Here is a 12973-nt window from a genome sequence, read left to right on the forward strand (position 1 = left end):
TGACTATCGTTATGTTTGGAGGAAAATTGGGGAGGCTTGCAAGCCGAAAAACACCATCCCAAACGTGAAGCACGGGGGTGGCAGCATCATGTTGTGGGGGTGCTTTGCTGCAGGAGGGACTGGTGAATTTCACAAAATAATAGCATCATCAGGCAGGAAAATTATGTGGATATATTGAAGCAACATCTCAAGACATCAGTCAAGAAGTTAAAGCTTCGTCGCAAATGGGTCTTCCAAATGGACAATGACACCAAGCATACTTTCAAAGTTGTGGCAAAATGGCCAACAAAGGAAAAGGTACTGTAGTGGCCATCCCAAAGCCCTGAACTCAATCCAATAGAAAATGTGTAGGCAGAACTGAAAAAGTGTGCGAGCAAGGAGGCCTACAAACCTGACTCAGTTACACCAGCTCTGTCCGGAGGAATGGGACAAAACTTATTGTGGGAAGCTTGTGGAAGGCTACAAGAAACATTTGACCAAAGTTAAACAATTTAAAGTCACTACTACCAAATAGTAATTGAGTGTATGTCAACTTCTGACCCACTGGGAATGTGATGAAAGAAATAAAGGTGAAAATCATTCTCTCTACTATTATTTTGACATTTCACATTCTTAAAATCAAGTGGTGATCTTAACTGACCTAAGACAGGTATTTTTTACTAGGAATAAATGTCAGGAATTGTGAAAAACGGAGTTTAAATGTATTTGGCTAAGGTGTATGTAAACATCTGACTTCAACTGTATATGTGCATTGCAGATATTGTTGGACAAGGTTGACCAATCTCGTCCACACAAAAAAAACTGTCAACAAGATAGAGTATATTGGGACGTAGCCAACACATGGTTGAACAACCGGATCTGTCAGTTACTGTGAATTCTACCTGCTGACAAAACAACATAGCACAGTACCACACAAACACAAGAGAAGACAAGAGAAGAGAAACAGTGTGTCAAGAATGAAGGAAAACCCTTTCTGACTAAAACACACAATGAAATGCAGTAGAATAAAGCAGAATTATAAAGATGTCCTCCAATGAAGGGTTGCAATGGGATATTAAAAAAAGAAAAGAGAATTTAAAGAAAGAAGGCAATACTATGACAGTAACCTACCTTTGTAGTAGAACAGGCATCGGTCAGTCAGGACAAACCATCTCTTGTTCCACTGTTTCACTCCACTGCTGGCCTACAGGGAGACAGAGAGAATAACGCATATTGAGATGGCTTTGACTGGCCTAAAGGGAGACACTGACAAGGGGACTAAAAACACACAGTGAACTGGATGGGACTCCAGAGAGTAGACACAACAGTTTAGACTGGACCAAATAACTTCAGGGGGGGACACAAAAACTGGACTTAAACAGTGTGAGAAGTACCGCACTATATAAAAGACAGGAAGACAAATTCAATGAGACCTAAACAACGCGAGAGGGAAAGCAACACTGGACCAAAACAAAGTAACGATCTGAGACATATTGGATCAAAACAAATAGGAGAGACGAGGAATATTGAACTGAAAAATGAAGAGAAAAGGGAAAGCAACACTGGACCAAAACAAAGTAAGTGTCTGAGACATACTGGATCAAAACAAATGGGAGAGACAAGGAAATATTGAACTGAAAAATGTAGAAAAGAATGGCAATGCTGGAAGAAGAGCATATCTGGTCCTAGTTATGAGATATTTATGGGGTATTATGGGGCATTTGACTCACATTTATTTATAGAGCCCTTTTTACATCAGCAGTTGACCACAAAGTTCTGGTACAGAAACCGAGCCTAAAACCCTTAAAACCACTACGCATGAAGGAAAGTGCATCATGCTGATGCAGAATAGTGTATAGAGCTTAATTACCTGTTTGTATAGCCAGCCCTGCTTAGCTACTACAGCTTTAGGGTTCCTCCTCATGGAGTTAGAACGCTTCCCAAACGTAGCAGCTTTCTTTGGAGTACGAGATGCCTGGAGAAGAAACGAGGGAACGAGAGAAGGGGAGAGGGAAGATGAGAGAACAAAAGGGACCTCTTTGCATCACTGAATCTGTCATAAAACCATGATGTGGTGTGTGGTGTAGTCAGGTGTAACGGTGCCGTGAGGTGTGTGTATGTGTGCTTGCCTGCGTGTGTGTACGTGTGTGTGTATGTGTGTGTGTGTGTGTGTGTGTGTGTGTGTGTGTGTGTGTGTGTGTGTGTGTGTGTGTGTGTGTGTGTGTGTGTGTGTGTTGTGTGTGTGTGTGTGTGTGTACTGACCCGTGGTGTGAAGGGCTGGGACTGGGTCTGAGACTCTGGGGAGGATAGGTCTGATACCATGGTGGTGCTGTTGGAGTTGCAGTTAATGTCGCTGGGTGAACTCACAGGTCCTCTACCTCCTACATTCCCATTCATCTCCAAATCACAGCTCCTACACAAAGAGACAGAGACAGAGAGATAGATTCAGTGACTTATACACTCAACGTTAATAACACATGTAAACACATTATCTTTGAGACCGCCTGGATCAGATTGGAGTGTCAAAAATGACCCTTGATACTCAAATGCTTTTAGAGTGAAGAGGAGAGGGAATAAAGAGAGAGAGAGAGAGAGAGGTGAGGAGGAAAAGAGGGAGAATGACTAAGACTTCTCTCCTTTCCTCTGCTCCTCTTCTGCTCCTGCCGAGCCCTGTGTTGTGTGTTCAGTGATCCAGTTATTGATGTCTATATAAAGGCATGCTCTGCCTCTCCCTGCATCGCCAAGTCCTGCTCTGCACTGCCCACCCTGCTAGATATTGATCCACTGACAAGCAGGGGGGATGAATTGTACTATCTCCTCCCTTTTTCTCTCTCTCTCTTTCTATCTATCTGTTTAACTCACCTCCAATCCTCCCCTCTTTTCCACTCTTGGTTTATTTTCCTTCCTCCAGCTACCCCCCCCCACCCCCCCCCTCTCTCTCTCTCTCTATATAGCCCCATCTCTCTTTCTATCTCTATTGCGCATGATCTTGACCTCTTTCTTCCTCAATCACATTCTCTTACCCCCTCCATCTTTCTCTTTTCCTATATCTCACTTTCTCCCCCTCCCCTCCTTTTCTCTGGTCCAGTAGGCTTTGGAAGTGCAGTAATTGGGAGCAGAGCATGATTATTTGCATAAGCAAGGTAAGCAAAGCTAATGTGTGATTCATTTTTAATAGCATCTGTACATAAATATGCCCATGTACATGATGCAGACACAAACAAACTGGAAGCTCTGTTGCACAGAAAAAGTTACAAAAACAACAACATATACAGAAATCATATACTCCAACTGCTCTCCGTTAATTAATCTGACTAAGTGTTCCCTTATAGTTGGAGAGCATCTGGTCATCTTGGTGATGGCACAGGGCTGCTCATTTATCCTAAGTGGAGATTTCCTTGTTTCTCCCTCATTCACCTGTCCATCTCCTCATTTGAATTCCATGCGGTCACTGTCACTTGTCCACTCAAGCTTAATATTGTTGTCATCTATCGCCCACCAGCTGCCCTTAGAGAGTTTCTCAATGAGCTTGATACCTTGACCAGCTAATTTGCTGATGATGGCTCATCACTTTTTGTACTTGGCGACTTCAACCTCCCGACTTCTGCCTTCAATTAAGTGGTAGGCCACACAAACTCACAGAACGGGACCGCCGAGTGCTGAAGCGCGTAAAAATAATTTGCCCTCGGATGCAACAATCACTACTGAGTTCAAAACTGCCTCTGGAAGCAACGTCAGCACAAGAACTGTTCGTCGGGAGATTCATTAAATGGGTTTCCATGGCCGAACAACTGCACACAAGCCTAAGATCACCATGCGCAATGCCAAGCATCAGCTGAAGTGGTGTGGTGTAAAGCTCGTTGCCATTGGACTCTGGAGCAGTGGAAACATGTTCTCTGGAGTGATGAATCAAGCTTCACCATCTGGAAGTCCGATAGATGAATCTGGGTTTGGCGGATGCCAGGAGAACGCTACTTGCCCCAATGCATAGTGCCAACTGTAAAGTTTGGTGGATGAGGAATAATGTTCTGGGGCTGTTTTTCATGGTTCAGGCTAGGCCCCTTAGTTCCAGTGAAGGGAAATCTTAACGCTACAGCATACAATGACATTCTAGATGATTATGTGCTTCCAACTTTATGGAAACAGTTTGAGGAAGGCCCTTTCCTGTTTCAGCATGACAATGTCCCCGTGCAAAAAGCGGGGTCCATACAGAAATGGTTTGTCAAGATCGGTGTGGAAGAACTTGACAAGCCTGCACAGAGCCCTGATATCAACCCCATCAAACACCTTTGGGATAGATTCTCCCTTCCCCGTGCACTCCCTAGATAACCGGCCATTAGGGTCAGGGTTGGTCAGGGAGGCCACGGTTCCACTGGACATGGTGACGCAGGGGAATCATAGGGAGTGAATTAGTCTCTTCATTATCGATTCGCCTGCGTTTCTAGTGGTGCTGGGGATTCCCTGGCTGGCTAGTCACAATCCTAAGATTTCGTGGAGACAGGGGGTTCTCCAGGGGTGGTCAGAGGAGTGTTCTGGAAGGTGTCTGGGAGTTTCCATCGGTGCCACGTCGGTGGAGAGTCCAGACCAGGGTTCCACGATGCGCATTCTCCCTGAATATGCCTATTTGGCAATCTCTTTCAGTAAGAAGAGAGCGACTAAATTACCACCTCATCGACAGGGGGATTGCGCAGGTAAATGCTGCGCTTCCCAAGAGTCACGTGTACCCATTGTCCCAGGAGGAGACGTTGGCTATGGAGACATATGTCACGGAATCTCTGGGGCAGGGTTACATTTGGGCCTCCATCTCACCCGTCTCCTCAAGTTTCTTTTTTTGTGAAGAAAAAGGAGGGAGGTCTGCGCCTGTGCATTGATTATAAAGGTCTAAATGCCATCACAGTGGGGTTTAGTTACTCACTACCTCTTATCGCTACGGCGGTGGAATAATTTCACGGAGCACAGTTCTTCACAAAACTGGATCTCAGGAGCGCGTATAGTCTGGTACGTATTCGGGATGGAGACGAGTGGAAAACCATGTTTAGTACCACATCGGGCCACTATGAGTACCTCGTCATGCCGTATGGGTTAAAGAATGCTCTAGCCGTCTTTCAATCCTTTGTAGACGTGATTCTCAGGGACCTTCACGGGCAGGGCGTCGCCCTCCAGGTCGCCCTCGAGGCCGGTGTCGGCGTGCTGCGGGAGCCGTGCGTCAGGGGGGGGGGTATTGTCATGACTCCTACCGAAGGTGGCTCCCCTTCCTGTTCGGGTGGCGCTCAGCGGTCGTCGTCACCGGCCTACTAGCTGCCACTGATCCCTTTTCCCCCTTTTCTGTTTATTAGTTGCACCTGTGTTTAGTTTAGGATAATTGGTTGGGCTTTATTTACCAGCCGGCCTGCCTGCTAGTTGTGCGGGATTATTTTCAGTGTACGTGTGTACACGGCTGTAGGTCACAGTTGTCCCAGTGTGTGTATATTTTGCTGGACTGTTTAAATTCCCCGTGTTTGGGGCGTTGGTTTGGGTTGGCGTCGTTTCACCGTTGTGGTGTAATAAAAGTAGCGCTACCCTGAACTCTCTGCTTCCTGTGCCTGACTTCTTCCTCCACCACACCCCGGGCGTTACAGAAGGAGAACATTCTGGTGTTTGATTGCATATCTGACAGAGAGGAAGAAAGATGATGATTCTTATGGCATTGCACATTGTCAATGTAAACCGGAGTGACGTTACACAACGGGCCAAGCAAGCTGTTCAAACAAAACTAAAATGACACAGGACAACTTACTTAGTCAAAGGGATTCCAGTCTACCGTGAAGCGTTCATCCATCTATACGGGTAAGACTCTAGCTATATTTTCAGATATTATACATTTCTAATTTTGTCAGAAAGTCATTTTCATTGCAAGTTAAAGCGTACTGTTAGCTAGCTAGGTAATGTTAGCTGGATGGCTCTCTAGCTAATGCTAAGTGTATGATTTGTGTAGTAATATTATTTGTATCTCAGAAATCCATTTGCATTGCTAGTTATAGCCTAATGTTAGCTAGCTAGATTCATGAAGATTCATACTACAGCATTTAATGCATGGTGGCAAGCTATGCCAATCAGTTTTGTATTGCAAGTCGTATGGTTTGGGATTATGGTTCATTGTTCAGCTAGCTACATGTCTAAACAAAAGAAAAGATTCCACTTCACCAGATGATTTTATAACCCATCAAGTTATCCAGGTGTGTCTGGGGGTGATTACTGTCATCTATTGTACTTCATGAAAATGTGAACTACGCTACCTCACTCTGTTTAGCACATGGCCTTACATGTAAATCATTAAAGAGATGGGGGAGGCAAAGGCTTAAGAGGGTAGGAATGATGCTGAATGGGTAAAGACATAAACGAGTTCTCCAGTAGGTGTACCAAAACATACAAGGGCCATTTTCTCAAAGCAGAATTACTTTTCAACTGCCGTGTAGGATTTTTCATTTTGTAGCTCTGAGTCTGTACTTTCATCCAACGTAAAAAACACAATTTCAAATTTTGCAACATAAGACTGAAAATAGGTGGTTGGTCACAAAACTGGGGCCGAGAGACTGAAAAATAGCTTCTATCTCAAGGCCATCAGACTGTTGAACAGCCATCACTAACACAGAGAGGCTGCTGTCTACATACAGACTTGAAATCATTGGTCACTCTAACAAATGGATCTCTAGTCACTTTATTAATGCCACTTTAACACTTTAATAATGATGTTTACATATCTTGCATTACTCATCCCATATGTATATACTGTATTTTACACCATCTATTGCATCTAGCCTATGCCGCACGGCCATCTCTCATCCATATATGTATATGTACATATTCGTATTCCATCCCTTTAGTTAGATTTGCATGTATTAGGTCATTTTTGTGAAATTGTTAGATTGCTTTTTGATATTGCTGCACTGTCGCAAACTAGAAGCACAAGCATTTCGCAACACTCGCAATAACATCTGCTAACCATGTGTATGCGACCAATAAAATGTTATTGGATTAGATTAGATTTCGATCACATCCATCATCCATAACAAACAGGGCAGGCAGGGGTATTGAGAGTGTGCAACTTTTATTTAAAAATAAAATAAAATGAATTTTTTTAGCAAAGATTGACCTACGTTTGCATCTTTACAGAAAACGTGTTCTGATTGGAGCTCTGGATTTGCTATGCTGCATTTTTTAAACAGACATAGCAGAGGTGTGCTTTGGATTAAATATGACAATGTACTGAATATGGTGCAAATGTATGCTCAGTTATGTCACCTTCATGTGAAAAAGCACAATGATTTTCGGCTCCTGAACAGGTCAAATACTTTGGCCGCTGGACATTGATCAGTCATTGGATTTAGCCAATTTTCGATCAGACATACGGAAGATGAATATTACATATCATGTAAGTATATCTACTGAGATTATGATTATTCTTTTTCTTATATGGATCCATAAAAGATCAGTTAATGACAACATAAATTATACATTTCTTAAAATACATGGATATGTTCATGCCTAAGTATAAAGGCTTAGATATGTCAGCATGTTGACACATACCTTTTCCGGAGTTAAAAATAGTCAAAAAAATATATAAGCAGATGCACTCGCATCAGGGGCATGCCTTGAAGGGATATCACCCCAGATATCTCCCTGGACTCATACGGCAGCAGGGAGATTTCTGAGGTCCGGATTAGATGTACGTATGTAGAAATATACAATTGGGGCGGCAGGGTAGCCTATGGTTAGAGCGTTGGACTATTAACCGAAAGGTTGCAAGGTCAAATCCCTGAGCTGACAAGGTAAAAATCTGTCATTCTGCCCCTGAACAAGGCAGTTAACCCACTTTCCTTGACCGTCATTGAAAATAAGAATTTGTTCCTAACTGACTTGCCTAGTTAAATAAAGGTAAAACATAAAATAAAACAATTAAGTACATGTGTCATGCCCTGATCTGTTTCCCTTGTGCTTGTCTCCACCCCACTCCAGGTGTCGCCCATTATCCATTGGGTACTTATATCTGTGTTTGTCTGTGGCCAGCATTTTGTCTCAGCTCCTGCTTTTCCCCCAGCCTTCTTCTTTCCACTCGGACTGCTCGATGATAGCGTACATTATTATGCTGATGTCCGGGAGGGCACTCGCCTGGGCCACAGCGGTGTGGGAGCAACAATCCACCGTCTGCCTCAGTCTGGAGGTATGCATGGCGGAGGTGAGAAAGGTTTATGAGGCTCAGGTGTCCGGAAGAGAGGCTGCCCGGAAGTTATTCCAGCTTCGGCAGGACTCCCTCAGTGTGGCAGACTATGCGGTGGATTTCCGCACGCTAGCAGTGGAGGGTGCCTGGAACCCGGAAGCGCTGTTCGACATGTTCCTGCATGGATTATCGGAGGAAGGACGGGCTTGCAGCCCTGGAACTACCGACGGATCTCAACACACTCAATGCTTTGACCATCTCTTGGCTCTAGCGACACAATCCCTCGATTGACTGGTCTACTGATGCCATCGTGGGCTGGAGCCCGTTCTGCCACGCTCATTGCCTGAAATCAGCTCTGCCTGCCCCGGGACGTCTTCCGGGAGGCTTGGAAATTGCCCCGAACCTCTCCGCCATTCCCGCAGAGTACCAAGACCCCAGGGAGGGGTTCAGTAAGGCACGGTCCACTTCGCTTCCACAACACCAACCTGTACCCAAGGATGTTAAGCGGAATGCGCTGGCACGCCACTATAGCCCCGCGGCTACACTCCCGGAAGCCGAGACCTTTCCCCCCTGCTCCAAAATCATTAGCCCCTCTGCTGTTCATCCTCTGTTGCCCTGTACCCTCCGTATACTTCCTACTTGTCATGTGTCTAGATTTAAACCCATCTCTCACAGCCATTTGTCTCCTGTTTCCAGGCCCACCCCTCTCTCTTGTCTCATCAATGACCAACTGGAGTACAAGGTGAGAATGCTCCTGAAAGTTCGACCTCGGGACAGGGGATTCCAGTACCTGGTTGACTGGGAGGGTTATGGCCCGGAGGAGAGGTGCTGGGTCTCAGCGAGGGACATCCTGGACCCAGGCCTCATCTCTGAATTCCAACGCTAACACCCGCTCAACCAGGTATGCGTCCAAGTAGGACGGCAGGTGGAGTCCCTAGAGGGTGGGGGTACTGTCATGCCCTGATCTGTTTCACCTGTCCCTGTGCTTGTCTCCACCCCTTCTAGGTGTCGCCCATCTTCCCCATTATCCCTTGGGTACTTATACCTGTGTTCTCTGTTTGTCTGTGGCCAGTTCGTCTTGTTTGTCAAGTCAACCGGTGTTGTCTCTCAGCTAGATTACCGACCTCTGGCTGACCTGACCCTGAGCCTGCCTGCCGTCCTGTACCTTTGCCCCACTACTTTGGATTATCAACACCTGCCTGCCTTGACCTGTCATTTGCTGTAATAAACATTGTTACTTCAACACAGTCTGCATTTGGGTCTTACCTGAAACGTGACAACATGTGGATCTAGAGCATGTCTACTCCTTTTATCTAATAAAATGTCACATATCCAGATTTATAGAGATAAATATATCCCCTGATATTGACCATTTTTGCCAAGTGAGAGTGTTTGAAATAATCCCACAGCACCCCTCCTCACCCAGATTCCAAGACAATTAACATGAGAGTAGAGGTGTTCACACTGCAGTGTCCTGACTACGTTTCCAAACTAACCCTTTAAACTACTTCCAGTTCAATAATTTAACCATTTCCCTTCCAATTCAGCTCCTCCTCAGGTTTTTGCTGTAAAAGAGTGCCATCAACTCCCCTATCAAACTGACGGTAAATACTGTGTATAGTAAATATCCCCATTGTAACGTTTAGCTACAGTATTTTATATTGTAGCTTTGAACAATAACTTGCTGTAAAACCCTGCCTCTTTACTGGCACCATCATATCTTATTAATGTCCAATGCATCATCAGCTCGATACAGAATTGATTGTGGTGGAGAAACAGAATATGAAGGGGGTGGGAGTATTGTCTTAACACCACCAGGGCATTTATCTTCCTGACAGGAATGTGTAATTATTGGTATAAATGTTATAATACCAGCCTAATAATCCAATAGGAGCCTGGATCCCATATGCTAGCAGCAAAACAGTGTTGCAATGTGTGAGTGTATGAAGTGCGTTAAGTGTTTTGTGAGTGTGTGTGGGGGGAATGAGCAGGGGGGATGGGTGGTGTAGGTCTCAATGTCATGGTCCTTAATGTCTTTTCTTGTGCCAGCTTTTTGGATAAGCTCGAGTTACCCCAACGCACACACACAGTTTGACAGTAAGCAGACCCCAGTTCTCTGCCTATGAGCAGATTGCTGGGCCACATCAGCTCAAGTGCTTTCCTGTAACAATTGTACTGTGTTTTCCCAGTGGTGTAAAGTACTTAAGTAAAAATACTTTAAAGTACTACTTAAGTAATTTTTGGGGATATCTGTACTTTACTATTTATATTTTTGACAACTTTAACTTTTACTTCACTACATTCCAAAAGAAAATAATGTACATTTTACTCCATACATTTTCCCTGACACACAAAATTATATTTTGAATGGCTAGCAGGACAGGAAAATTGTCAAATTCATGCACTTATCAAGAGAACATCCCTGGTCATCCCTATACTTAATTATATAAACTCAGCAAAAAAAATTCAGCAAAAAAAGCAACCCATGGTTGTTCAATGAACCATAAACAATTAATGAACATGCACCTGTGGAACGGTCATTAAGACACTAACAGCTTACATACGGTAGGCAATTAAGGTCACAGTTATGAAAATGTAGGACACTGAAGAGGCCTTTCTACGGACTCTAAAAAACACCAAAAGAAAGATGCCCATTGTCCTTGCTCATCTGCGTGAATGTGCCTTAGGCATGCTGCAAGGAGGCATGAGGACTGCAGATGTGGCCAGGGCAATAAATTGCAATGTGAGACTGTGAGATGCCTAAGACAGAGCTACAGGGAGACAGGACAGACAGCTGATCGTCCTCACAGTGGCAGACCACGTGTAACAACACCTGCACAGGATTGGTGCATCCGAACATCACACCTGCGGGACAGGTACAGGATGGTAATAACAACTGCCTGAGTTACACCAGGAATGCACAATCCCTCCATCAGTGCTCAGACTGTCCGCAATAGGCTGAGAGAGGCTGGACTGAGGGCTTGTAGGCCTGTTGTAAGGCAGGTCCTCACCAGACATCACCAGCAACAGCGTCGCCTATGAGCACAAACCCACCGTCGCTGGACCAGACAGGACTGGCAAACAGTGCTCTTCAGTGAAAGGTCGCGGTTTTGTCTCACCAAGGGTGATGGTCGGATTCGCGTTTATCATCGAAGGAATGAGCGTTACATCGAGGCCTGTACTCTGGAGTGGGATCGATTCGGAGGTGGAGGGTCTGTCATGGTCTGGGGCAGTGTGTCACAGCGTCATCGGACTGAGTTTGTTGTCATTGCAGGCAATCTCAACACTGTGCGTTACAGGGAAGACATCCTCCTCCCTCATGTGGTACCCTTCCTGCAGGCTCATCCTGACATGACCCTCCAGCATGACAATGCCACCAGCCATCCTTCTCATTCTGTGCATGATTCCCTGCAAGACAGGAATGTCAGTGTTCTGCCATGGCCAGCGAAGAGCCCGGATCTCAATCCCATTGAGCACATCTGGGACCTGTTGGATCAGAGGGTGAGGGCTAGGGCCATTCCCTCCAGAAATGTCCAGAAACTTGCAGGTGCTTTGGTGAAAGAGTGGGGTAACATCTCAAAGCAAGAACTGGCATATCTGGTGCAGTCCATGAGGAAGAGATTCACTGCAGTACTTAATGCAGCTGGTGGCCACACCAGATACTGACTGTTACTTTTGATTTTGAGCCCCCCTTTGTTCAGGGACACATTATTCCATTTCTGTTCGTCACACGTCTGTGGAACTTGTTCAGTTTGTCTCAGTTGTTGAATCTTGTTATGTTCATACAAATATTCACAGATGTTAAGTTTGATGAAAATTAAAGCACTTGACAGTGAGAGGACGTTTCTTTTTTTTTGCTGAGTTCATTAGCAATTACATTTACTTGAGATACTTAAGTATATTTAAAACCAAGTACATTTAGACATTTACCAAAGTAGTATTTTACTGGGTGACTCACTTTTACTTGAGTCATTTTCTATTGATAAGATATCTTTACTTTTACTCAAGTATGACATTTGGGCACTTTTTCTACCACTGTGCATACCAGTGTAGAGACCGTGTGACAAACCTCATAGTGACAGGTGTGATCAAAGGGACTCAGTGAAAACCTGCTACTATATTCCATCTCTCTACAAAAGGTTATATCTAGAACCTAAAAGAGTTATTTGGCAATCCCAATAGGGGAACCCTTTGAAGAACCCTTTTGTTTCCAGCTTAAACCAAAAAGGATTCTACCTGGAAACAAAAAAAAATGGGGAAAGCCGGAGAACCCTTTTGGAACTATTTCTTCTAAGAGTGTTCCCTCTGTCACACACACACTGTCTCCTCCTCTCCTATATCACAGACCATTTGTCTGTGTGCATGACACAATGATGTGTTCTCTTGTCTGGTGACAGGCTATAGTGTCAGGTCGGCTGTAAAGCTGAGTGAAAGGGATGTTTTGTTCATTCTTCTGAATACAGCAACACTAAACAAGGTTGTATTAAGGTTACGATTGGGGGTAGTCACGTCAGGACTCCGGTATGTGTGTATCGGTTCGGTTTAGGTTAGGGTAAAGTTGGAGTAAGGTTGAGTTTGGATTGTACTCTTGTCAACTATTTGTGTAATTGTCTGATTAGGGTTATGTTGGTTTAACGGAATAGTTTGAGATTTGGACAGTAAGCCCTTTTTTCAACTTTTTCTACTCTTATTTCCCTAATGCTAGCTGATCCCATAGACTTCCATTCATTGCGCTAACACTAGTTAGCAATCGCTCCAGAAACGACCTTCAATGTCCTTCAAACTACACGCAGAGAC

General features: G+C 44.5%; 1 protein-coding gene across 7 annotated transcripts in view; it reads right to left on the reverse strand.

Moving 5' to 3' along the window:
- Window positions 1–12973, reverse strand: part of LOC139370866 (pleckstrin homology domain containing, family A member 6) — a 185712-nt gene that overhangs the window by 60934 nt on the left and 111805 nt on the right. For all 7 annotated transcript variants that reach the window (XM_071110690.1, XM_071110691.1, XM_071110694.1 and 4 more), the window contains 3 exons: window positions 2242–2392; window positions 1850–1954; window positions 1111–1183 (listed from right to left, as the gene is read on the reverse strand). In XM_071110690.1, the coding sequence (XP_070966791.1) occupies window positions 1111–1183; window positions 1850–1954; window positions 2242–2376 (313 nt within the window). In that variant the 5' untranslated portion in view covers window positions 2377–2392. The remainder of the gene's footprint in view (window positions 1–1110; window positions 1184–1849; window positions 1955–2241; window positions 2393–12973) is intronic.

This window comes from Oncorhynchus clarkii, chromosome 17 (assembly GCF_045791955.1).
Source record: "Oncorhynchus clarkii lewisi isolate Uvic-CL-2024 chromosome 17, UVic_Ocla_1.0, whole genome shotgun sequence".
In the NCBI taxonomy this organism is placed as follows: domain Eukaryota; kingdom Metazoa; phylum Chordata; class Actinopteri; order Salmoniformes; family Salmonidae; genus Oncorhynchus; species Oncorhynchus clarkii.